Source organism: Neophocaena asiaeorientalis, unplaced genomic scaffold, assembly GCF_003031525.2.
Source record: "Neophocaena asiaeorientalis asiaeorientalis breed wild unplaced genomic scaffold, Neophocaena_asiaeorientalis_V1.1 scaffold344, whole genome shotgun sequence".
In the NCBI taxonomy this organism is placed as follows: domain Eukaryota; kingdom Metazoa; phylum Chordata; class Mammalia; order Artiodactyla; family Phocoenidae; genus Neophocaena; species Neophocaena asiaeorientalis.
In genome coordinates this window covers 420277-447303 of record NW_020174693.1, presented here as the reverse complement: position 1 = coordinate 447303, position 27027 = coordinate 420277, and the positions used below count along the sequence as shown (strand labels likewise).

General features: G+C 39.0%; 1 protein-coding gene across 15 annotated transcripts in view; it reads right to left on the bottom strand.

Annotated features, from left to right (window-relative positions):
* ANKS1B (ankyrin repeat and sterile alpha motif domain containing 1B) overlaps window positions 1–27027 on the bottom strand; it is a 711904-nt gene that overhangs the window by 323914 nt on the left and 360963 nt on the right. For all 15 annotated transcript variants that reach the window (XM_024758913.1, XM_024758915.1, XM_024758917.1 and 12 more), the window contains one exon: window positions 6522–6620. In XM_024758913.1, coding sequence (XP_024614681.1) covers window positions 6522–6620 — 99 coding nt within the window. The remainder of the gene's footprint in view (window positions 1–6521; window positions 6621–27027) is intronic.

Below are 27027 nucleotides of genomic sequence, written 5' to 3'. Positions count from 1 at the left end.
AAAAGTGTTTGAGTTTTCAGTCCTTGCCAGTATATCCCGGTATCCCAAGCTTTTTTTTGTCAACTGTTGCCTTTATCTATTTGTTCTGATCAGGTCTAAAGTTAAATGGTCCCTTTTACTGTCTAGCTGTGTTAGTTTTTTAAAAATGTGTTTAATTTGCTAACATCCTTAAAGTATTTTCCGAGAGAGTTTGACCAACTTACTTTCCTAATATAGATGAAAATATGCTCCTTTCAATAATGAGGCACCGATGAAGAATGACCATGTTTTTAAAATTTGTACTGTTTTATAGGATTCCTGATTTGTATGCATCACTTAGATCAGTGGCATTCAAATCATGAAGTCTTTATGTGCAACTGGCAAATCTTCAAGGTCTCTAATTTCTGTATGATTGTGTCATATCATGCTACATTATACCTAATTTTACAGATTAGAGACATGTGCCTCTTTTTTGAATGGTGATTACTAATGTGTTACTAAATCATCTAATTGTGAATATCATAGTACCATGAAGATGGCCCATGGAAATAAAAGATGCCTTTATTGTTGTAACCATGTAATGGTTATTCCACTTTGACCACAAATGTAGACATGGAAACTGGACTGTAAAGTGGATCATTATAAAGTGTATCTGTAGCAGGAAGACTTCTGAGATGGCCCCAATGATCCCACATCTTGGTATTCACACACTTGTGTAAATACGTTTTCCTATGTTTGGGCTGGATTAGTGGCTTGATTGTAATGAATAGAATAGGCAAAAGGATGGGATGTTACAAAAGACTGAGATTTTCATCTTGCTAGCATGTTCCTGTCCTCTCGCTAATGCTGTTGAAACTAGCTTCATGTTTCTTTTGGAGGGGCCCATGTGACAAGGAAACGAGGAAGGCCTTCAGCTAATAAACAGCTTGTGAGGCACTGAGGCCTCAGACCAACATCTCCCAAAGATAAGAATCCTGCCTTCAACCACATGAGTGAGCTAGGACGTGGATTTTCCCCAGCTGAGTCTCAAGATGACTGTAGTCCTGTGAGAGACCCCAGAGCCAGAGGACCCAGCTAAGCTGCTCCTAGATTCCTTCCCCACAGAAAGAGAGATAATAAATGTTGTTATATCCCAATAAGATTTGAGGTAACTTGTTATACAGCGATAGATACCTAACAGAGAATCTTGTTTTTCTACTGGAATAAGAGACAACTCTGTTTTTGTTCTGTTTTGTTTTCTTAAACCAAAATCTCAAACTGAGGATGGGGAAGGGGATACTTTATCTGGACAGAGGTGTTCAGTGCCATTCAGTGAAGAAAACAATTGAAACCATGTAGCCCAACACATACTGGTAAAATTGAACTGAACTTAAAAATGTAGGTGTTCATTATGCAGTAAAATAAAGTAGGGTTGCAATGAACAAAACAATGAATACCAGAAACTGTGCTATGATCAAGAGTCCTGTGATAACTACATTTCCTAGTCATCAAATATTCTGAATTTTGAGAAACTCCAACATGTAACTGAGAGAGTGAGCAGGCAAGGAGAGGGAATGGCAGAGAGGCAGGAAGATAACTGGGTATTGTGGAGGCCAAAAGAGGACGATGCTGACAGCTGACAAGAGTATCAGAACCTACTGAGGCCAAGGTGAGGTGAAAGCAGCTTATGGAGTTTCTGCTCTGCTGGTTACTGGTGACCTTAGCACTGTCATGTGGGGTGGCAGCAGACGAACTAGTTAGACCCAAGTAGGTTGAAGGATGAGTGGGAGCAAATAGCGAGTGTAGACAGTTACCAAGTAATTCCAAAAGGTATTATGAAACAGGAAAGTATAAGAAAAAGCATTAAAAAGTGACGTGAGCATGTGATCTAAAAGTTGCTAGCATGCTGAAATGCATTTTCAATTCAGGATGAGAGATTAAGAGAGCAGATACACTATGGGCGTTGACACGAAATCCTGCAAACCTTTAAAATGATAACCCTTTGAATTCCTGACCTCCAGGTGTTATATTGTCAAATGACAAGAGAGATTATGCCCTCATAAAAAGATTTTAAAGGATTATCCAAAGACTTGGCAACACAGAATTCTTACCTGGAGAAAGGTAAATGACACGTTGCAGATAAGTAATCAGATAATTTCCCTGTGTCTAGGGGACAGAAAAAGCCCAATATGCTTAAAGTTTCTAGGAAACTACAAAATAAGCCATCTTCTCATAGAACTTTTGGTATGTGTCCCTTCTTAAAAAGAGAAAAGGTAGTGTATATATGTCCATGCCACTCTCTCACTTCCAAATGTAAAATAGCTAATGGGAAGCAGCCGCATAGCACAGGGAGATCAGCTCAGTGCTCTGTGACCACCTAGGGGGGTGGGATAGGGAGGGTGGGAGGGAGACGCAAGAGGGAGGGGATATGGGGATATATCTATACATATAGCTGATACACTTTGTTACACAGCAGAAACTAACACACCACTGTAAAGCAATTATACTCCAGTAAAGATGTTAAAAAAAAAAAAGTAAACCGCTATGGGGATGTACTAGGGTTCCCATTGAACCTCAACCACCCTCATACTTGAAATGATGAGGTGCCTTAATTTTGCCAGTCTTGTGGGTATTAAATGGTATCTTATTGTCATCTTAATTAGCGTTGCACCAATTACTAAAGAGGCCAAGCATTTTTTCATGCTTATTTTCCATTAGTGTATCCCCTGAAATGTTATGCCTTGTAACTTATTCTGGCAATTATTTTGTTAATTTGCCTATGGTTCACTTATAAATTTGTAATATTTCTTTATGTAAAATAGACCCTTACCCTTTGATAGGAAAAAAAAAAAAAAGAGAGAAGGGTAAAAGTCGTGGGAAACTTTCGGACCTAAGGAAAGACTGAGTTGGGGTTGGTGAGGGAAATGGATGCTGGATGAAAATGGATAATTAAGCTTTGCTACTAAAGGTCAGGCACTGTAAAAGACAGGAAAGAATGGATGGAGAAGAGGAATTAATGTGATTACTGTTCTAAAGATGTCTACGTGGAACACATTCTTCGTGTCCAGTGTATCAAATGAACTGGAGACCATTCAGATATTTGCACTGGTTAATACTTCAATATTAAAAAGGGAATATTATAGAAAAGACATTGTTACCAAAAGAATAAACTTCTGTATTTGAAACAACAAATACAAATAAAGCATAAAAAACATGCGTTGAACTGTGCTAACACATCGAGATTGCACTTAGCAAACCACCTTTTCTCTGTTTAGGAACAATCTCACCGATTCCAAAACACAATATGTTAATTAAAGGATCTCAGGTAGCAATCATGGAGTATTTCTCATGACAGATGAAGACACAAATATTCTGAGGACCAAAATTGCACAAGCAAAATGAAGAGACATTTTGTCCATCTTTTGGCAGTGCAAAGTTAGAGTGAACGCAAATGAACGTGTTGGCAGCAGAATTACACTGTCGACCACCTAAAGATTGGGCTCATGACCTAAGAAGGCAAAGCATCCATCTGTAGCATTATAACATTTTGTTTGTACTGCTGAACACGTGTTTGGATGTTTTTATATCTTCTCTACTCATTTGGGTGCATAGTAAGCACTTCAGCATCAGCCTCTTGATAGAAGCTTAATTTTGTGGTATTTCTATTATATTGTTTTCTCTAATGGGAATGATATTCTCTCTTAAAAATAAATACGTCATTTATCCTTCAAATAATTCTGGGTTCAGTTTCTTTTGTTTCTCAAAATGGCCTGTACAGGATTATAGACACAGCTTAAAAATTGAGATATTCTTTGATTAAAAAGTTATATTTGAATAACATGTGAAAAAATATTCATTCGTTTAGTCACTCATTCTTTCATTCTTTTAATGTGCATGTATTGAGCTGAGCACAGTGGGAAGGTCAAGGATGGATGTGACATTGTCTCTGCCCTCAGGATGCTTATAACATAGGAGTAGTAAAATATTATTAGTACCTTCAGACAGAACAAGCATAGGGCCATCAAATCTCAGAGGAAAGAAAGAGCAGGGTATTCTTTCATTCCACAAATTATTTTTTGATGTGGTAGGCACTATTCCAGGGACTGGATATATAAAAGGGAAAAAGATAGCCAAGGTCCCTTATTTCATTGACCTTGCGTCCTGGGGGTGAGATGAAAAATAATGAAGAAAACAAACAAATAAATAATATAACTTCAGGTAGCCACAAGTGCTATGAAGAAAACTGAAGCAGGACAATATGAAGGACAGTGACAGTGGGTGAGGGGTGTGACTTTGAGGGCACAAAACTCTCTGTGAGGAGGTGACAGCTGAGTAGAGATTTGATGGTGCAAGGAGCAAGCACTTGAAGATATGAAGAAAAGGCTTTCCAGGCAGACAGACCAATACAAAAAGGCTTTGAGGCAAAAATGAGTTTGGCATGTTCTGGAACAAAAAAGAAAGCCACATGACTAGAGTGTGGGAGAAAGGGAGAGTGACAGACGAGGTCATATTGGTGGGAAGGGGTCAGATCCTATTGACTTTCGTAGGTCATGATAAAGATTCTGTTCTAAGTGAGAAAGGGAATCCACTGGAGATTTTAATCAGGATGTGGCATGATCTGATCTACATTTCTTTCTGGGCGCCGTGTGGAAATTTAACTGCAAAGTGGTAAGAACGGTAACCGGGACAGAGATTAGGCATCTATGCATTGTCCAGGTAAGAGGACCAATGAGAAATTGACCCAAGTAGTCTAACCTAGAGATGACAGGTTAGAATCTATTGTGGTAGCCTGATTAGAGGTGGTTGGTGTGGACTAGGGTAATAATTACTAAGGTGGGGAGAAGTGGTTTCACTTTAGGAGAAGTTTCACAAAAAAAGTGATGTAGAACCGTTGAGTTGAACTTTAAATGGCAGGCCGATTTGTGACAAGTGGGGAGTCATTCACTGATTTATTGAGTGCCTCCTAGGGAGCAGGCACGGTGGCAGGTTCTGGGGTTACAGCAGTGCAGGAGTCCTTGCTGAGAGTGAGGAGAAAACTTGCTGAGGAACTACTATTCTAAGTAAAGATACAAAAGTAGCGAGGGGAACAGTATGTTAATAAGAATTACCTCCAGATACAGTTTTAAGGATGCTTTATTCTTTTTCTTTTAGTTTAGAAAATTGTATGACTAAAACTCCTTTGTATGTTTGACTTTCCTTGAATTTGCAAAAGTGGTAAGTTTCTATCAGTAGAAACTCAGTTCATTGTCAGCTGGCAAATTTCATCATGTCACCTCCTTAGAAACAGTGGTTAGTATTTATCTTTCCCATTCTGAGAAGGAGAAACTATAGCCTCCTTAGAAAGGAAAAGCACAGAGGAGAATACAAAATATGTAATAAATTCATATATTTAGGTGCATCTATTACTGTCCATCTGCTACCCTGCCTCCATTTGCCCCCTGAATCTTTTTCCAAGTGTATGACCCAACTTCAACATTCCCTCCTTCTAATTCCTCTTGTATACAGTCTCCAGAATTAACTGGCCTAAAGCAGTCTAGTCATGGCCATTCCCCTGTGTTTACAGAATAAATTTCAAATTCCTTAGCCTGATACCAACCTGACCCAACTTACTTTTTCTGTTTTAACTCTGACTCCACTCTCCAATTGTTTTACTCACATTGGATTTTTTCTTCTTTTTTTAAAAATTATTTTTTAAACCATGGTGAAATAACAAAATGTAAAGTTTACCATCTTAAACCATCTTGAAGTATACACTTTAGCGGCATTAAGTACATTCACATTGCTGTGCAAATCCCACTGGATTTTAAACCACACGAGTATTGCTGTTCCCCTAATGCTTCTGGCAGTTTGTTGCCTGGACCATACCTCTATCTATGTGATTCCTGCTGGCCCCTGAGATGCCTTTCCTTACCAATTAAAATCCTACACATCCTAAAGGCCAGTTGTTTTAGGCTCTTATGAAACCTCATCTGGAAACAGAAGGTCAACTCTGTTGCTAGGTAACATACTACTTAAAGTTAAAATGATGCCTGGTTGGTAAACTGCATCTGGACTGGGAAGATTTATACATGAACTACAAATACCTGATGGGGATGCGATATTTAGGACTTCCCTGAGTGATGACTTGTGATTAGGCAGGTTCCTCTTCCCTGGAGACTAGGGCTGTGGAGTTATTACAAGAGATACTGCCTTTAAGGGCATGAGGCTTCTGATCCAGGAACATTCTTGTACCCACCCTACATTGATCTTGTCTTCTTGCACCTGATCTGTCACCTGGGGGGCATGGACTGATGTTTGTACTGACATAAAGAATCCCACTGAAGAAAAACTCTGAAGCTGCCCTGCTAGCCAGTGGCATTTCCTGTATTATATCTTTCTTGATAGATCTACTGTGGCTCATAGTAGTCTTATGAGTCTGAATGTTTAGTTGGACTAAGAAGACCTGCTTTGAGGAGTTGCATCAATATGCAGACATATTGTCCTAAATCCTAATACCCCTTGCACACCTGGACTTAAAACCACTGGGACTATACTCAGGGCTAAGGTAATAAAGCATGGCTAACCTTTGGAAGGAGCTGGATTGCCTGTAGAATTCTTTGTCTGTGCCCAGAATTAAGGATTCCAATTTCCAACAGATCTTGATCTTCCATAACATTGCTTCCCTGAAACAAAACCAGAAATGTTATAAATTAAATCCGGCATTTTTACTGTGGGTAAATAATGATTTTCTTAATACAGAGAAAAATAACCAAAAAGTGATCTGATTTTTATAGACAAAAACATAGAGTCATTCTTCTGTGAGGGTGAGGTGAGAGTAGATCACCTATATGACTGTGTTGAAGGTTCTGGGAAAGTCTTCTTTCCCTCACAAATACTCTCATGGCTTACTATTTATGGTTGGATTATCTGCATTGGGAATTCATTCCTGTGACTCAAAACCTTGTTCCCCTAAAAATGTATATGCTTCTAGGAAGAGTTGTCATTTAAAACTATCAGTGACCTATGCATTGAGGTGAATGAACAAGTTTTTTTTCCCTCTGAAAATAGATTTTGTAAGAAGAGCTGATGGAATAATTGAAGTATACTAGACAAGTTAAAAGAGAATTAATAATTAATCTTAAATATTGGATGTCAGATACCTGATCAAGATGTGAGGACAGAACAATGAGTAAGATGCAGGTCCCTGCCCTCAACTCTCTATTCCTTCCAGTCCAGTGATGGAAACAGATTGTTCAAAGGCAGTTAGGATGCTGTGAATATGCTATGATGGTGACACATGCTTGGTAGTGTAGAGGGGATCTGGGATATGTTTGCAGGGGAGATGATGTCTAATCAGATGTCTGAAGGATGGTTTGGATTTAGCACTCAAAATGGGAAGGACTAGGAGAAATTATGTGCAATGTCATGTGGGTAAGAAAGAACACAGTTTACTTGGAAACATCAAGTTCTAGGATAAGTTGGAGAGAGGAGCAAAAGGTAAGTCTGGAAAGATAAGGAAAGGCCAGACTATACAGACGTTGTATGCCACGCTGAGGAATTTAGACTTCATCTTGACCATAATGGGAAGCCTGGACAGATTTTAAGAAAAGGAGTTACATGATGAGATTCCATATTTGGAAGGATCAGTTTGTTTTCTGTGGCTGGGCCACAGTCTCCTTACCTATAAAATGATGAGGTTGAGCCACATAATCTCCAAGGATCAGTCTAGTCCTGATATTCTCTGATTTCAATGATTTTTTGACCTCTGATTAATACTCCAACACAGAAATTTATTTATTTATTTATTTTGGCTGTGCCATACGGCTTGTGGGATTTTAGTTCCCTGACCAGGGATCAAACCTGGGCCCTCAGCAATTAGAGGGTGGAGTCCTAACCACTGAACTGCCAGGGAACTCCCTGTAACACAGAAATCTATAAATGGCTTATTTTGTCCCTAAATTTTAGTCTTTTGGAGTTCAAGAATTCAGATCACTGCTTTCTATGGACAAGTCAAAGTCTGTCCTACTAATGTGTAAAATAAAACCACTTATGAATAGAAATTACAGAATACCTATTTATGGAGAGCAGTGGGTACTGATGAATATTTAAAGCAAAAGAGAATGAACTAGAAAGGGCAATCATGGGAGCATGGAGACCATTACAAGACCACAGTAGTTGTTCTATAGATGATGTGGGCTTAGACTAAGGTAGTGGTCACAGGAGACTGAAAGAAGTGAGTGGATCTGAAAACTATCAAGAAGTTTGACTTGGTGATTGAATGCACAAAATGATGGAGAAACTCAGAATACACATCAGTTCCAGGCTTCAGCAGTAGGGGTGGACCGTGATGCCTTTTCCTGAGAAAGTAAAGGAGGAGGGGCCAGTTTACTATGGTGCAAAGACGAATGTCTTTCCCTGGACTGGCACAGAACAGATGAATGTAAACAATTTAATATCAGACTATGTTATAAATGGATGAATTGGCTGTTCTTAGAAAGATTGAAGTCATTAGAATAGCATCATAGCTAGGGATTTACAATGGGCACTCACCAGACAAAAACATTCCACCTACGCATAGTAACATTCCTGTGCTTAAGCTACTCTGGCCACCTTGGAGAAGGCAGAACTATGCAGGTAGAGCAGCATGATAATAAAAGCCTAATGCAAACAAATAAGCCAGTCTTGGGAGTATGCCACAGGAAACACTGCTCTCAGAAAGTACTCAGTGCACACAATAGGGCATGGCTAAGGATATAAATGACTTCATTTTGAGAAAGCATTATTATTTTCAGAAATGGACTAGTGTGTCATGAGTGGGATATATGATACCGTTCTGTGTTTGACTTTCACTCTTTAAGGGGTTTTCCAAAGGAGATAAAAGGCCCTTAAAAAACAAAAACAAAAACAAAAAACTTTGGCCACCTATGTATTAGATCATTATCTGGTTTTCCACTGGCTAAATTACCAGTCCACAACTTAAGCTTATACAAAATATAGAACCTGGGTTCTTTATACAAACACAAAACACACCAGGATGCTATAGTCTGATTTAGCTACTATCTATAGGTAATACTGAAAACTTGATTTCAGTGTTTGAATACTGAAATGATTTAAAAAATTTAATCCTTAAATCATAAACAATATGAAAAGACAACCCTCAGAATGGGAGAGAATATTTGCAAATGAAGCAACTGACAAAGGATTAGTCTCCAAAATTTACAAGCAGCTCGTGCAGCTCAAAATCAAAAAAACAAACAACCCCATACAAAAATCGGCAGAAGACCTAAACAGACATTTCTCCAAAGAAGATATACAGATTGCCAACAAACACACGAAAGGATGCTCAACATCACTAATCATTAGAGACATACAAATCAAAACTACCATTAGGTATCACGTCACACTGGTCACAATGGCCATCATCAAAAAAATCTATAAACAAAAACGCTGGAGAGGGTGTGGAGAAAAGGGAACCCTCTTGCACTATTGGTGGGAATGTAAACTGATACACCCACTATGGAGAACAGTATGGAGGTTCCCTAAGAAACTAAAAATAGAACTACCATACGACCCAGCAATCCCACTACTGGGCATATACCCTGAGAAAACCATAATTCAAAAAGAGTCATGTACCACAATGTTCATTGCAGCTCTATTTACAATAGCCAGGACATGGAAGCAACCTAAGTGTCCATCAACAGATGAATGGATAAAGAAGATGTGGCACATATATACAATGGAATATTACTCAGCCATAAAAGGAAATGAAATTGAGTTATTTGTAGTGAGGTGGATGGACCTAGAGTCTGTCATACAGAGTGAAGTAAGGCAGAAAGAGAAAAACAAACACAGTATGCTAACACATATATATGGAATCTAAAAAAAAAAAAAGGCCATGAAGAACCTAGGGGCGGAGAAGCTTCAAGATGGTGGAATAGTAAGTCGTGGAGATCACCTTCCTCCCCACAGATACATCAGAAATACATCTACATGTGGAACAACTACTACAGAACACCTACTGAACGCTGGCAGAAGACCTCAGACCTCCCCAAAGGCAAGAAACTCCCCACGTACCTGGGTAGGGCAAAAGAAAAAACAGAGACAAAAGAATAGGGTCGGGACCTGCACCAGTGGGAGGGAGCTGTGAAGGAGGAAAGGTTTCCACACACTAGGAAGCCCCTTCGCGGGCGGATACTGCGGGTGGCAGAGGTGGGTGGGGAGCTTTGGGGCCATACTGAGGGTGGTGGAGGTGGGTGGGAAGCTTCGGGGCCGCGGAGGAGACCGCAGCAACAGGAGTGCAGAGGGCAAAGAGGAGAGATTCCCGCACAGAGGACGGGTGCCGACCAGCACTCACGAAGCCGAGAGGCTTGTCTGCTCACCCGCCGGGACGGGCAGGGGCTGGGAGCTGACGCTCGGGCTTCAGAGGTCAGACGCCAGGGAGAGGACTGGGGTTGGCGACGTGAACACAGCCTGAAGGGGCTAGTGCACCATGGCTAGCCGGGAGGGAGTCCGGGAAAAAGTCTGGAGCTGCCAAAGAGGCAAGAGACTTTTTCTTCCCTCTGTTTCCTGGTGCGCCAGGAGAGGGGATTAAGAGCGCCGCTTAAATGAGCTCCAGAGACAGGCGTGAGCCGCGGCCATCAGCGCGGACCCCAGAGACGAGTATGAGACGCTAAGGCTGCTGCTGCCACCACCAAGAATCCTGTGAGCAAGGACAGGCCACTGTCCACACCTCCCCTCCTGGGAGCCTGTGCAGCCCGCCACTGCCAGGGTCCTGGGATCCAGGGACAACTTCCCCAGGAGAACACATGGCACGCCTCAGGCTGGTGCAACGTCACGCCGGTCTCTGCCACCGCAGGGTCGCCCCGCATCCGTTCCCCTCCCTCCCCCCGGCTTGAGTGAGCTGGAGCCCCCGAATAAGCTGCTCCTTTAACCCCGTCCTGGCTGAGCGAAGAACAGACGGCCTCAGGTGACATACACGCAAAGACGGGTCCAAATCCAAAGCTGAAACCCCAGAGCTGTGCGAACAAAGAAGAGAAAGGGAAATTTCTCCCAGCAGCCTCAGAAGCAGCGGATTAAAGCTCCACAATCAAGTTGATGTACCCTGTGTCTGTGGAATACCTGAATAGACAACGAATCATCCCAAATGGAGGAGGTGGACTTTGGGAGCAACGATATATATATATTTTTTCCCTTTTTCTCTTTTTGTCAGTGTGTATGTGTATGCTTCTGTGTGTGATTTTGTCTGTATAGCTTTGCTTTTACCATTTGTCCTAGGGTTCTGCCTGTCTGTTTTATTTATGTTCACATAAAAATTCTTTTTTCTTAATAATTATTTTAATAACGTTATTTTATTTTAATTTATTTTATTTTCTTCTTTCTTTCTTTCGTTCTTTTTTTCCTCCCTTTTATTCTGAGCTGTGTGGAGGACAGGCTCCTGGTGCTCCAGCCAGGCCTCAGGGCTGTGCCACTGAGGTGGGAGAACCAAGTTCAGGACACTGGTCCACAAGAGACCTCCCAGCTCCACATAATATCAAACGGCAAAAATCTCCCAGAGATCTCCATCTCAATGCCAAGACCCAGCTCCACTAAACGACCAGCAAGCTACAGTGCTAGACACCCTATGCCAAACAACTAGCAAGACAGGAACACAACCCCATCCATTATCATAGAGGCTGCCTAAAACCATAAAAAGGCCACAGACATGCTCAAACACACCTCCAGACATGGACCGGCCCACCAGAAAGACAAGATCCAGCCTCATCCACCAGAACACAGGCACTAGTCCTCTCCACCAGGAAGCCTACACAACCTATTGAACCAATCTTAGCCACTGGAGACAGACACCAAAAACAATGGGAACTAAGAACCTGCAGCCGGCGAAAAGGAGACCCCAAACACAGTAAGATAAGTAAAATGAGAAGACAGAGAAACACACAGCAGGTGAAGAAGCAGGGCAAAAACCCACCAGACCTAACAAATGAAGAGGAAATAGGCAGTCTACCTGAAAAAGAATTCAGAATAATGACAGTAAAGTTGATCCCAAATCTTGGAAATAGAATGGAGAATATACAAGAAATGTTTAACAAGGACCTAGAACTAAAGAGCAAACAAACGGTGATTAACAACACAATGAATGAAATTAAAAATTCTCTAGAAGGGATCAATAGCAGAATAACTGAGGCAGAAGAACGGATAAGTGACCTGGAAGATAAAATAGTGGAAATAACTACTGCAGAGCAGAATAAAGAATGAAAAGAATTGAGGACAGTCTCAGAGACCTCTGGGACAACATTAAACACAGCAACATTCGAATTATAGGGGTCCCAGAAGAAGAAGAGAAAAAGAAAGGGATTGAGAAAATATTTGAAGAGATTAAAGTTGAAAACTTCCCTAATATGGGAAAGGAAATAGTTAATCAAGTCCAGGAAGCACAGACAGTCCCAAACAGGATAAATCCAAGGAGAAACACACCAAGACACATATTAATCAAACTTTCAAAAATTAAATACACAGAAAAAAATTAAAAGCAGCAAGGGCAAAACAACAAATAACATACAAAGGAATCCCCATAAGGTTAACAGCTGATCTTTCAGCAGAAACTCTGCAAGCCAGAAGGGAGTGGCAGGACATATTTAAAGTGATGAAAGGGAAGAACCTACAACCAAGATTACTCTACCCAGCAAGGATCTCATACAGGTATCAAAAGAAAGCTGGAGTAGCAATTCTCATATCAGACAAAACTGACTTTAAAACAAAGACTATTACAATAGATAAAGAGGGACACTACATAATGATCAAGGGACCAATCCAGGAAGAAGTTATAACAATTGTAAATATTTATGCACCCAACATAGGAGCACCTCAATACATAAGGCAAATGCTAACAGCCATAAAAGGGAAAATCAGTAGTAACACAATCATAGTAGGGGACTTTAACACCACACTTTCACCAATGGACAGATCATCCAAAATGAAAATAAATAAGGAAACACAAGCTTTAAACGATACATTAAACAAGATCGACTTAATTGACATTTATAGGATATTCCATCCCAAAACAACAGAATACACATTCTTCTCAAGTGCTCATGGAACATTCTCCAGGATAGATCATGTTTTGGGTCACAAATCAAGCCTTGGTCAATTTAAGAAACTTGAAATCGTATCAGGTATCTTTTCTGACCACAACGCTATGAGCCTTGATATCAATTACAGGAAAAAATCTGTAATGATCACTGAAGAAATCAAAGAGGAAATCAAAAAATACCTAGAAACAAATGAGAATGGAAACACTATGACCCAAAACCTATGGGATGCAGCAAAAGCAGTTCTAAGAGGGAACTTTATAGCAATACAATCCTACCTTAAGAGACAAGAAACATCTCAAATAAACAACCTAATCTTATACCAAAAGCAATTAAGAGAGAGAAAACAAAAAACCCCCACAGATCACGAAGGAAAGAAATCATAAAGATCGGATAAGAAATAAAGGAACAAGAAATGAAGGAAACGATAGCAAAGATCAATAAAACTATGTGCTGGTTCTTTGAGAAGATAAACAAAATTGATAAACCATTAGCCAGACTTATCAAGAAAAAAAGGGAGAAGAATCAAATCAACAGAATTAGAAATGAAAAAGGAGAAGTAACAACTGACACTGGAGAAATACAAAAGATCATGAGAGATTACTACAAGCAACTATATGCCAATAAAATGGACAATTTAGAAAAAATGGACAAATTCTTAGAAATGCAGAACCTTCCGAGACTGAACCAGGAAGAAATAGAAGATATGAACAGACAAATCACAAGCACTGAGATTGAAACTGTGATTAAATATCTTCTAACAAACAAAAGCCCAGGACCAGATGGCTTCACAGGTGAATTCTATCAAACGTTTAGAGAAGAGCTAACACCTATCCTTCTCAAACTCTTCCAAAATATAGCAGAGGGAGGAACACTCCCAAATTCCTTCTACGAGGCCACCATCACCTTGATACCAAAACCAGACAAGGATGTCACAAAGAAAGAAAACTACAGGCCAATATCACTGATGAACATAGATGCAAAAATCCTCAACAAAATACTAGCAAACAGAATCCAACAGCACATTAAAAGGATCATACACCATGATCAAGTGGGGTTTATTCCAGGAATGCAAGGATTCTTCAATATACGCAAATCTATCAATGTGATAAACCATATTAACAAATTGAAGGAGAAAAACCATATGATCATCTCAATAGATGCAGAGAAAGCTTTCGACAAAATTCAACACCCATTTATGATAAAAACCCTCCAGAAAGTAGGCATAGAGGGAACTTTCCTCAACATAATAAAGGCCATATATGACAAACCCACAGCCAACATCATCCTCAATGGTGAAAAACTGAAACCATTTTCACTAAGATCAGGAACAAGAGAAGGTTGCCTACTCTCACCACTATTATTCAACATAGTTTTGGAAGTTTTAGCCACAGCAATCAGAGAAGAAAAGGAAATAAAAGGAATCCAAATCGGAAAAGAAGAAGTAAAGCTGTCACTGTTTGCAGATGACATGATACTATACATAGAGAATCCTAAAGATGCTACCAGAAAACTACTAGAGCTAATCAATGAATTTGGTAAAGTAGCAGGATACAACATTAATGCAGAGAAATCTCTTGCATTCCTATACACTAATGATGAAAAATCTGAAAGTGAAATTAAGAAAACACTCTCATTTATCATTGCAACAAAAAGAATAAAATATCTAGGAATAAACCTACCTAAGAAGACAAAGACCTGTATGCAAAAATTATAAGACACTGATGAAAGAAATTAAAGATGATACAAATAGATGGAGAGATATACCATATTCTTGGATTGGAAGAATCAACATTGTGAATGTGACTCTACTACCCAAAGCAATCTACAGATTCAATGCAATCCCTATGAAACTACCACTGGCATTTTTCACAGAACTAGAACAAAAAATTTCACAATTTGTATGGAAACACAAAAGACCCCGAATAGCCAAAGCAATCTTGGGAAAGAGAAACGGAGCTGGAGGAATCAGACTTCCTGACTTCAGACTTACTACAAAGCTACAGTAATCATGACAGTATGGTACTGGCACAGAAACAGAAATATAGATCCATGGAACAGGAGAGAAAGCCCAGAAATAAACCCACACACATACGGTCACCTTATCTTTGATAAAGGAGGCAAAAGTATACAGTGGAGAAAAGACAGCTTCTTCAATAAGTGGTGCTGGGAAAACTGGACAGCTACATATAAAAGAATGAAATTAGAACACTCCCTAACACAATACACAAAAATAAACTCAAAATGGATTAAAGACCTAAATGTAAGGCCAGACACTATCAAACTCTTAGAGGAAAACATAGGCAGAACACTCTATGACATAAATCACAGCAAGATCCTTTTTGACCCACCTCCTAGAGCAATGGAAATAAAAACAAAAATAAACAAATGGGACCTAATGAAACTTAAGAACTGTTCTACAGCATAGGAAACAATAAACAAGACAAAAAGACAATCCTCAGAATGGGAGAAAATATTTGCAAACAAAGCAATGGACAAAGGATTAATCTCCAAAATTTACAAGCAGCTCATGCAGCTCAATATTAAAAAAACAAACAACCCAATCTAAAAATGGTTAGAAGACCTAAATAGATATTTCTGCGAAGAAGATATACAGATTGCAACAGACACATGAAAGAATGCTCAACATCATTAATCATTAGAGAAATGCAGATCAAAACTACCATGAGATATCACCTCACACTGGTCAGAATGGCCATCATGAAAAAATCTACAAACCCTAAATGCTGGAGAGGGTGTAGAGAAAAGGGAACCCTCTTGCAGTGTTGGTGTGAATGGAAATTGATACAGCCATTATGGAGAACAGTATGGAGGTTCCTTAAAAAACTAAAAATAGAACTACCATACAACCGAGCAATCTCCCTACTGGGCATATACCCTGAGAAAAGCATAATTCAAAAGTCATGTACCACAATGTTCATTGCTGCTCTATTTACAATAGCCAGGACGTGGAATCAACCGAAGTGTTCATCAATAGATGAATGAATAAAGAAGATATGGCACATCTATACAAGGGAATATTACTCAGCCATAAGAAGGAACGAAAGTGAGTTATTTGTAGTGAGGTGGATGGACCTAGAGACTGTCATACAGAGTGAAGTAAGTCAGAAAGAGAAAAAGAAATAGCACATATATATGGCATCTAAAAAAAGAAAAAAAAAAGGTCATGAAGAATCTAGGTGCAAGACAGGAATAAAGATGCAGACCTACTAGAGAATGGACTTGAGGATACAGCGAGGGGGAAGGATAAGCTCGGACAAAGTAAGAGAGTCGAATGGACATACATACACTACCAAACGTAAAACAGAATGCTAGTGGGAAGCAGCCGCATAGCACACGGAGATCAGCTCTGTGCTTTGTGATCACCTAGAGGGGTGGGATAGTGAGGGTGGGAGGGAGGGAGATGCAAGAGGCAAGAGGTATGGGGACATATGTTTATGTATAACTGATTCCCTTTGTTATAAAGCAGAAACTAACACAGCATTGTAAAGAGATTATACTACAATAAAGATGTTAAAAAAATAAATGTTAAAAAAAAATAAATAAAATGGTCAATTTTAATTTGAAAAAAAAAAAGAACCTAGGGGCAAGAGGGGAATAAAGATATAAAGATGCAAACGTATTAGAGAATGGTCTTGAGGATATGGGGAGGGGGAGGTGTAAGCTGGGAGAAAGTGAGAGAGTGGCATGGACATATATACACTACCAAATGTAAAATAGATAGCTAGGGGGAAGCAGCCGCATAGCACAGGGAGATCAGCTTGGTGTTTTGTGACCACCTAGAGCGGTGGGATAGGGAGGGTGGGAGGGAGGGATACGCAAGAGGGAGGGGATATGGGGAGGTATGTATATGTATAACTTATTCACTTCGTTATAAAGCAGAAACTAACACACTATTGTAAAGCAATTATACTCCAATAAAGACGTTTTTAAAAAAATGAACAACAATAACAAAAAATACACATTAAAAAGTATTTAATCTCTAGAGACCACTGTTCTTCCTCTAAACCACCACCTTATCTATCTTCAGTAAGTGAGGAAACAGTTTGAAGAACTATAGGGAAGTTAGACAACTTCTCTTTGGGTCAAATATCCTAGCACACAGGACAATTACCAAACACTTTTGAGAAATGAGCGAAAACTGTGAAACGCACAATGCAAATGGCGAGAATGTGTCCAAGAGGAAATGGTCATAGTTGTGGAAATGTAAAGAAAAGGATTCACTGGCCCCAGTGAGGTATTCCGTTGGAAATTTTCTATTTTCTTTCTTATTGTAATATATAGGGATAGCAAAAATGTCCTGGTGCATCATCTAGCCAGTCTTTTTTCAAAATAGCACCAGGCTTGGAGTCTAAAGACCTGGGTCCAGGTCTTATCTGGGTAAACATGGCTAAGTCATATATTGTTTCTGAGCCTTGTGGTCCTCACCCATTAAAATGAAGCCGTTTAACAAACACCCATTCAGTTCTAAAATGCTATGATTTCAGTCATGCCCAGCTTTTGATTAGTATCGTTCTATGAAAATATACATTGTATAATTTGAAACTACATTTTAGTGTTTCAGAACTTGTAACTTAAATTGTTTTAAGGAGTAATTATAGAGAAGTGCAAGAATGCATTTTTTTTTGACAAATCAATCTCAGTACTAGGAACTTACAAAATTTCTTATAAGGAGAAATCACAGAATACCTTGTTTTTGTAGTATCATGGATTCTCACAGATTTTCAGAGAAAAATCACATTTCAAATCTTGCAACTAACCATTTTGCTTGTACTTGGGTAACAGCTGTGCTATCAAGGACCATAAAAATTTCCATTCTTTCTAGGGAGCTACAGTTTGCTCTCTTATTATCTTTTGCCTTCACTGAATGTTAGAAAATCTCAGCTTAATTCCTTTTTTTCTCAATAAAAGCTGAACATACACTCTAGCTTTCTCTTTCTTCCATCCATTTTTCACACGACTGTCAGATCAGTGGTGTCTGGAATAGAGTTCCATCAGGTCTGTCTTCTACCTAACCACCTACCACACTGCACTCTCTACCCCCTCATCTCCTTGTACACATGATGTTTCTATTTGTTCATCTCCCATTTACTCCTCAACCCACCCCAATAGGCTTTTACCCCCATTAACTCCATAGAACTTCTCCATGAAATGTTAAGAATGACCTCTCAATTGCCGTATCTAGTTGATTCTTTTCAATCCTGACTTCAAGGATTCATTGGCCACATGTGGCTGGTGGCTACATATTGGATAATGCAAATATAGAACATTTTTGTCATCATAGAATGCTCTATGAGACAGTGCCTCTCTACAGTCAAAGACATGAAAACTGTAGTTGAATCACATAAATGGGGCAATAACGAGGATGTGACAGGGAATCAAAACAGGCAGGCAAACAAACTCATGAATCATTCTCAGGATATAACTGATGTTCCTGTTAGTCAAAGTTCATGAACATTAAATTTAGAATCTTTAGCAAATTCTCTTCTAATTTTTCAGTCATTAAAACAAATTAGTAGCTGGTTCTGCTTTCATTAGTGTTTCTTCATTATGGGGCTAGAAATCTATGCTACCAAAATGACAAGTCCAATTGAGAAATTATTCACTATATTCTTAGCATGCTACCAGGCACATGGCACAGACATTTAAGGAATAATAATCAGGAGATAAAGTTGTTTAGTTAATGACTTTCTAAAAGGATCAAAGTCCCAAGGCAGTGTTCTTAGAACAGCTGTTTTTTCACTGACAGGAAATGTCTAATCCAGGGCATCTTTGTTGCTTTCTTAAGTCATGGAATGAAGAAAAGTAATGTAATATTTTATGCACTAAGAGTTGAAAGCTGAAGTTTCTATGACCATGGGGAGAATATCTTACGTATTGGATTTTTTCAACTGTGATAAACTAATAAGATGACCAAATAGAATAAAAGGCAGTGCTTCGTACTTAATGATCCATTTGAAGTAGAATAGCTATTTATTGAAATCATTTCTCAGAAGTATCTCTGCTGATCTTTTCTGTCTCTGAGAATTTCAGCTTGAAAAGTTCTCGTTTTCATAACCTTAATGTCATATCACATTCACTTAGAAGCCTTTTCTTCACATTGCATATTATATAAAATGCTAAGGAAACATATTTAAGGACCAGAGAGAACTGGTTTCTTCTTATTATAAGCTTGAGTTGGATGTTATTTATTCTCTTCAGTTCAAGACTGAAAAAAATCAGTAAGATACTATTGATTGGAGGAGATTTCTTTTGCTCTATAATTAACTAAATTAGATTCTTCTTTACAGTTTGTGTGGCCTTAAATATTTAAAATAGAATATTTCGGTAGTAGAATGAATGATACCACGATCTTGCAAATTCACACATGGAAAAACATATTTTAGTTTATTTTTAATACAGCTTTTTTACAGCATAAATGGTGGTATAAAACTTGGTGGTATAAAACTATATATGATTTTCTTGGAATAACAATGCTACCTTAAGCTTCTATAAAGATTTTGAGTCAATTTGATATCAGTTTACAGGTAAATGCAATGTATGTCTTTGCTGCATGATAACGATAATAACCACTGTGATAAATACCAGATTTATAATCCCTTATCAGTGTCGGGACAAAGCTTTATTTAGTTTATCAGACAGAAACATGAGTTACCATAAGTGATCAGATAATGAATGATGTGCTTCTTCCAATTTTAATTCCCTGGGCACGAACCCATGTCCTCTGCATCGGCAGGCGGACTCTCAACCACTGCGCCACCAGGGAAGCCCTGTAGTATATTTTTTACATCTCTATCTTAGCCTTCCATTTTAACATATCCTGTCTACTGCAGTGGAATTTCTTGTTCACAACTTAACTAAATTTCCATGTTTTTAGCTTATGAAGAAAGTTTCCTAGATTTTTTAGACCACATGAATTACTGATTCAAATAAATGTCACATCGCTGAGCAATAGGTTAGAAATCATCTATATATACATATGCAAGTTCTATATTTGAATAAATAAACTATACCTCAGACTTGTTTCTTACGGTTAGCATTTAACAGTTCACATGATTAGCATGAGTTTTATACAGCCAATTTTTTCCTTTTTATTTTTCAAGCATTTTTCCCCTTTGAAACATCTATTCTGAAGCTACAGAGAGAGAGAGAGGGAAAGGGAATTTAAGTAATCAGCTACGTATTTCTTAAAGCATTGAGCAAGGTTTGGTGATATCATAAATTAAAATTATGATTCATTTGCAACATGTGTTAGAATTATGTATATTTATTAAAGACTGTCTTTGGTCAAAAATTTCATAGTGGCAAAAGAGGAAGACTATTCATTTTTCAGGATGTTAATCCACAATTCACACAAGAAAGAAGAAAAGCTGATGTGAAAAAAAACGTATTGGTATGTTCTTACTTTTTTCCTGATACATACATACGAAAATATAAAGCATATGAACACCTATCGTCTTCTTTCTCTTTTCCCATTAATGGCAGTTGGTGTAAGTTAGCATAAAGTAAATTGCACACGTATTGAGTTCTTGTGCCAGGCTCTGTTCTAAATGCCTTAGATATATTACCTTATTTAATTCTCACAACAACTCTCTGAGGTAGGTACTTAAATAACTTGCTCCCAATAGCTGACAGGAGTCTTTCTCATAACTATCATCTGACACCGCCTCCAGTGGGGTTAGTGCAGGAGAGAAAAGGTTCAGTGAAAAAAAACGTGGTTAGACCTAAACCGTTTGTATTTTACTTTGAACCTTATGAAATTCACATTTGAAAGCAAATGTTCTAAAGTATTTTTTATGTTTGGTTTTACAGAGTTTAAGCGATGATGAATCCCTCTTTATAGAAGAGCATTTGGAAAGCCATCTGACCTATTCCTCCCTCCTCTGCTCCAGTTCTTTCTGTTCACTGAATCATGGAATCAGGGTTGGCAGGGACCTGGGTTTTTTCTAGTCTAAATGTTCCCTAACTAACTGCAAAGCTTTAACTTGCCTCTCTCTTTTGAAGCGTGGTGTCTAGCTGGGTTATGCCATTCCCAAAGGGGCGGACATTAAATGCTTAAAATGGTCTTTTCCAGCAGCTGAGTCTGAGCAGGGGGTGGGAATAGGATTGGGGGGACTCCTCGGTCCTACTCTTTTAGCTCCCACTGTACTGCGGACTGAGTGTGACAGGAGAGCTATTAGAAGAACATGCCAAAAGTGGAGATGAAAGGAAAACAGTTAGCAGCTGTCCTGTGTCCTTTTCCAATCACAAGCTGTAAAGTTAAAAAAAAATTTTTTTTCCTTGGGTAGGCTGTACATAATCTTGGCAGGTGTCTAAGTTTTGTTCTTCTATCTAACATGCTGAACATTTCCCAGTGCCTCACAAAAGCAAAGTGAGCAGCGATTAGGTTAGGTTGGACCCCCTGCTCGTAACAGAAGAGGAACATAGAACCTTTGTATTTACAGCAGACTCCTCTTGCAGATGACCTCTCACCGGTGATGCAGAACCCCAGAAGGAAAGGCTCCTCCTGGAGAAGCAAAATTTGCTCCTGGGTATGACCAGCAGAGCCGCACACAGGAAAAAGTGCCAAAAATGATTCATAGTTAACTACTGGCCATCAACCAGTCACTAAGTGCTAGATACTCTGCCCTTCTATTTATAAACCTTCCAACGATCTTCTACTATAAGTGGTAGTATCTTCATTTCATAGACAAGGAAACTGAGTCTCCGAGCTATGAAGCAAGGTAGCCAGGTTTACATGGTTAGTATGTGGTAGATTTGGGATCAGTGTTTTATTCAGTCAGACTCTGATGCTCATGCCTCTTTCACTACAGACAGAGAGCCAAATGTTTAGTAGGGTACCTTTTCTGGATGCAGATTCCAGTCAAACAGATGCGTTACACTGCCAAGAAGTAACTCCCATGACCCTACTTTCACACACAGCCTTACGTGTATATTGACACACCATTAAGAGTGACTGCCATGGTTTCTCCAACACATTTTATTGCAAATATATTATTTACCTCCTGAAAGGTCAAGGGGCTAGTTCTCCTTCCAACTACCTTAGTGTAAGCTAGAACCAAGCATGTTAATATAAGTGATCCAGGGTGTTCCTGGCTAAAGCACCAAGTAACTTGCCATGTTCTGAACCGGGATGATGCTGGGAGGTGGGGAATGGCAACATGGCATTGAGTTGGTACTTGCCAGCTCTTCTGCAAAGCCTTGTCAAACTCTCTGGCTGGTCAACTGGGAAAGTAAAGTTCTCAGGGTCAGAGTCATGTTTGGGTAATTTTCCTGTAGGTCTCTTTCAAAGCCAGGATTTAGGAGGGAAGATGTCTAAAAAGGAAATAATAAGGTAGAGGATGTCCAAGAATGAATTAAGGACATTTATGTTCCTAACTTAACATGTTCTGAATCCAGAGAGAAGAGGGTGAGTTGCAGTCCCTTGAGAAGGAGCCTGTGATGGTGAAGGTGGATAATTTAGCCCTCTGGGAACTGGTATGCCAGTAATAAAGGTGACTCATTAGTCCTTCAAAGAGATGGTGCTCTCAAGGACCAGACATTTCCAGATTTAAGGATGATAAGGTCTTCTGACACTGAGAGCTACGTATGGAAATAGCCAAATAAACATAAAAGGAGAGGAGGAAAGAGGAAGAGAAAGGCAGGGAGAGAGGGAAGGAGAGAGAGAAAGTGTTGCTTATTAAGGGTGAAGGTGGTAGTGAGGGAAGTAGGGCTGCCAGATAAAAGATAGAAATTTCAATTTAACTGGGATCGTGTATTTTTCTTTGCTGAATCTGGCAGCCTTAGAAAGGAGGCCACTGAATGCTGGAAACAAACTGGCAGAGTCTAGTCCAGAGTCAAAGCTACCACGGAGGTAGGACCTGCCACTCATTTATTTATTCAACATATATTTGTTCAATTAATATTTTGTGAGCACTTACTATGTGCCAGGCACTGGGCCAGGTCCTGGGATACACTGAGAATAGGACAGCAAGATCCCTCTACTTTTGGAGTTTACTGCCTTGTGGGGAAAACAGAAAAATAACCGAATAAAAATAATACAAGTAATTATCAGTTAGCAAAGTTTTATATATGCCAAGCACTATTAAGTGCTCTGCCTTGTTGATTGCTCACAACAACCCCTGAGGTTGGTACAATTATTACCCTGATTTGCAGATGAAGCATTGAAGACAGGGAGAACCTAATAATCTGTCCAAGGTCACACAGTAAAAACTGCTATAAAGAACATCAATACAGTGCTGTGATTAAAAAGAAAAAATTACAAGGAAGACTTATGTTAAGTGGCATGTAAACTAAGACATGAAGGATTAGAAGAAGCAACCCAACTCTGACAGGAGCCATTAGAAGGGAATGCCAGGCAGAAGGAACAGAAGTGGCAAAAGCACTGAGGTGAGAAGAGAGCCAGGCATATTCTAGGAACAGATAGATGGCTAGTAAGATTGGAATTTAGTGGTTAAAGGCTAGTAAGATGACTTTGAGGGGGAAACAGGGCATAGATAATGCAGGGCCTTACAGATCCTGATAAGGACCCTGGTTTTATTCTAAACGCAATGGAAAACACTGAAGGACATAAACTGTCTTGCATTTTTTTAATGTGCTCTGGCTATGGTGTGAAGTATGGATGGAGGAATTGGGTGATATGGAAGTTGAGCTCCACAACCAAAATTGAAACAACAGCCCCAAAATATCAAAATCTGAGGAACAGGTGATAAAATATGATGTGTTGAGAGGGAATGGGGGACAGGCCATATAGGGGTAAGAGGTACAAACTATTCTGTATAAAATCAGCTACAAGGATATATTATACAACAAAGGAAATATATTTTATAATAACTAAAAATGATTAAAGTTGTATATTTTTAAAAGTTATGTATATTTTACCACAGTAAAAATTTAGGGAAAAAAATATATGACCTGTTGGAGAACATGGGAACTGGTCTCACTGGGGAGTCAAGTTTCCAAACCAAATATCATCTTTCATTTGAATCAAAAAGAGAAGCTAGATGGCAAAGATAAAAGTCAGAACAGTCTTTGATGTGGGGTCTAAATTGATACACTGTAGATTCTGAGAAGCACCTATTAAAACGTAAACCTCCATACTCCATGGACTCAGCAGGTGTGGCAGACATTGTTGGTAGGCTGATCCCCCGCTCCCTTGCTTTCTTCTACTATGGAGGCAGGACAAGCTAAATGTTCTCAGCCTCCCTTGAAGCTGTGGCTGGACATGTGACAAATTTGCCCACTGGGGAGCTTTGGAAAAGCTTTTGCTTTTCTGATTAAAAGAGAGAGATTCACCTGGTACCTTTCCATGTTCATAAGAAAGTGGCTGTGACTTCCCCCAGGATGAGTGGGGTCAATTGTTCATACAAAGTGATAGAGAGAGGTCCACAGTCAATTACTACCCAAATCAAACATCCCCATTGGATATCTGTACGCAGGCAAGCATGGGCCATGGGGTGGGGGGTAGTCCCTGAATAAGAAAGGTTATTTAAAGCGCTCTCCACCTCTTGTATCCAAGTGGTTCTGACCAGTGTTAATCTCTCAGTGAAAATAACGACGAAGATATGGACTACAGCATGTAATAGAGGTCATAATGGAGGCGGCAGGATATTTACAATTTACCTTGGAGAGACCTTGTGATAATCACAAAGGAAAAACAGAGAAGGGATATTACAAAGAACGAATGTTATCAGAACCAAATTGGGAGGGGGTGTCAATCTAAAGAATTGCCTCTTCTCATTTTGACTTAAAATTGTGAAATCTCATAAAATGATTACTTGAAGGAAGTTATTTTCTATGGATTTTGGTTTCTGTTCACATTCACTGGATGTGAAATTGCCGAAGTGTTCGTGGGGTTGACAGATTTTAACTTTGGGAGTGGCTTTCAGCTTCTAATTGAAGAAGATGAACATCCAGAGATTGCACATAATTCTAAAGGAAGCATATTTTTACACAAATTTGATTTTTTTTATAGGAAAGAATTTTATACTCAAAAGTTGAACACACTATAATCTTAACAGAGCAGAAACAATGAGAACACTTAGGAGTATGTTAGGTTGGCCTCAGTGTGTGGCTCTTCCTTGAACTCTTGAAATGTCAAGGTTTGTAGCCAGAGCCTTTGTAACTTGGAAGGTCTTTGGTGGAGAGTGAATAATTATTACACTACTGAAACAGTTGCCCAGAATATTCCTGACTTTTCTCCACATTTAATTTTGGTTCTAGTTTTGAAGACATTTTTCTTGAAATGTCTTCAGTAGAAAAACACTTTTTCCCCCATGAAAACTTTGTTTTGACTTGCTTCATTTTAAAATTTGGTGGTGGGACACATCATTTGTACCATGCTCTAGACTGAATGTTCTCCCCCTCCTCCAAATTCACATGTTAAAACCTAATCCCAAATGTGATGGTATTTGGAGGTGGGGCTTTTGAGAGATGCTTAGGTCTTGGGGGTAGAGCCCTCTTAAAAGGGATTAGTGCCCTTATAAAAGAGGCACCAGAGAGATCCATTGCTTATTCCACCAAGTGAGGACACAGAGAAATGATCGATACCTATGAACCAGGAAGTGGGCCCTCACCAGTCACTGCATCTGCTCGTAACTTGATCTTGGACTTCCCATCCTGCAGGACTGTGAGAAGTAATTTTCTGTTGTTTATAAGCCACCCAGTCTATGGTATGTTGTTATAGCAGCCCAGATGGACTAAGACACACAACAACTGGAATTAAGTCTGAGGAGGTGGTCACTGTGGGTAGACAGGGAGGAGGCTAACCCGACCAAGGGGTTAAACTGAAACCTGAGCAAAATCACAATCAAGAAGAGTCCTTCGGGCTGCTGTAGAGTGGCCTGGCTCCACCATTTGGCTTTGGGTTGAATGCAAAGGGAAAATTTGTGCAAGGCACACAAACACCCCTATCCTTTTTTAGCCATGAAGGATACTCTCTCCTCATTTTCTCCCATCATTTCTTCACTAAATACTACTGCTCAACCAGAATGAGAGATAGGAGAAAGAAAAGGAAGATACCCTTTCTCATGTGAAAATTATTAAATGTCCCCTTGTCTAATTTTTCTAATTAAAGGGAGAAGTTGTTGGGTTTTACTTCTAAAATATTCAACTGTTACCAAAACCATCATAAAGTTCTTCATATTAAACTGGGGATTATTAAAATAGACACATCCTGCCTATGTTAAAGCAGATTCTAAATAGGCCATAGAATCTCTTATTTCTTTCTACTAGGTATTATGTTTCCTGTTTTCTTCATTGGATAGCAAACTTCTTGGGAGAAATGATCATGTCTTAAGCACCTTTGCAGCTCTCTTTATCATCTGTCTGCTAAATTCTGAATAAAACAAAACTTGAAAGAATAAAGTAATAAATAAAAATGTCAGGTATAGATTATAAAAACACCCTGTCTAAAGATCACTAAGTAAGTTTGCAGGAAAGGGTTGAAAAGTTTGAACTGAAAATTCTAATTTTCAGGATGATTGATTTTTTTTTTCCTAATTGAAGGAAGGATAAAGATGGAATTTCCGGTACATGATAACACCAAAATGTTCTTAATTTTTTTTCAGTTTTGCAAATTCTCATGATTTGATTTTCATCCAGGACTGTCAGTTGAGACATCTGATAGCCTAAAAGCTTTCAGAGAATTAGGATCCCATATGGCTCAAAAATATTTCCTATCCGGCAGGGAAAAAGAGAACATACTATGAAAATAATACTGGTGTATCCTTCAATTTATGTGTACGAGGAGCACAAATGAATTTAAATCACTATCCATGGTATAATGATCATTATAATGGTCATCAGTATCAGTTACAATGAACAAAATAAGAATATACAGTTGTCGTAATCATTCTGTATTATAAAAAGCAGAGGTATATTTCAAAGCAAGGATAGCAATGGAGTTATTTGTCCTACAGAAGCAACAGTAATTGGAAATGAGCACTGAATGAGGAGTCTTGGCTTATCACTAATTCATTGTGTA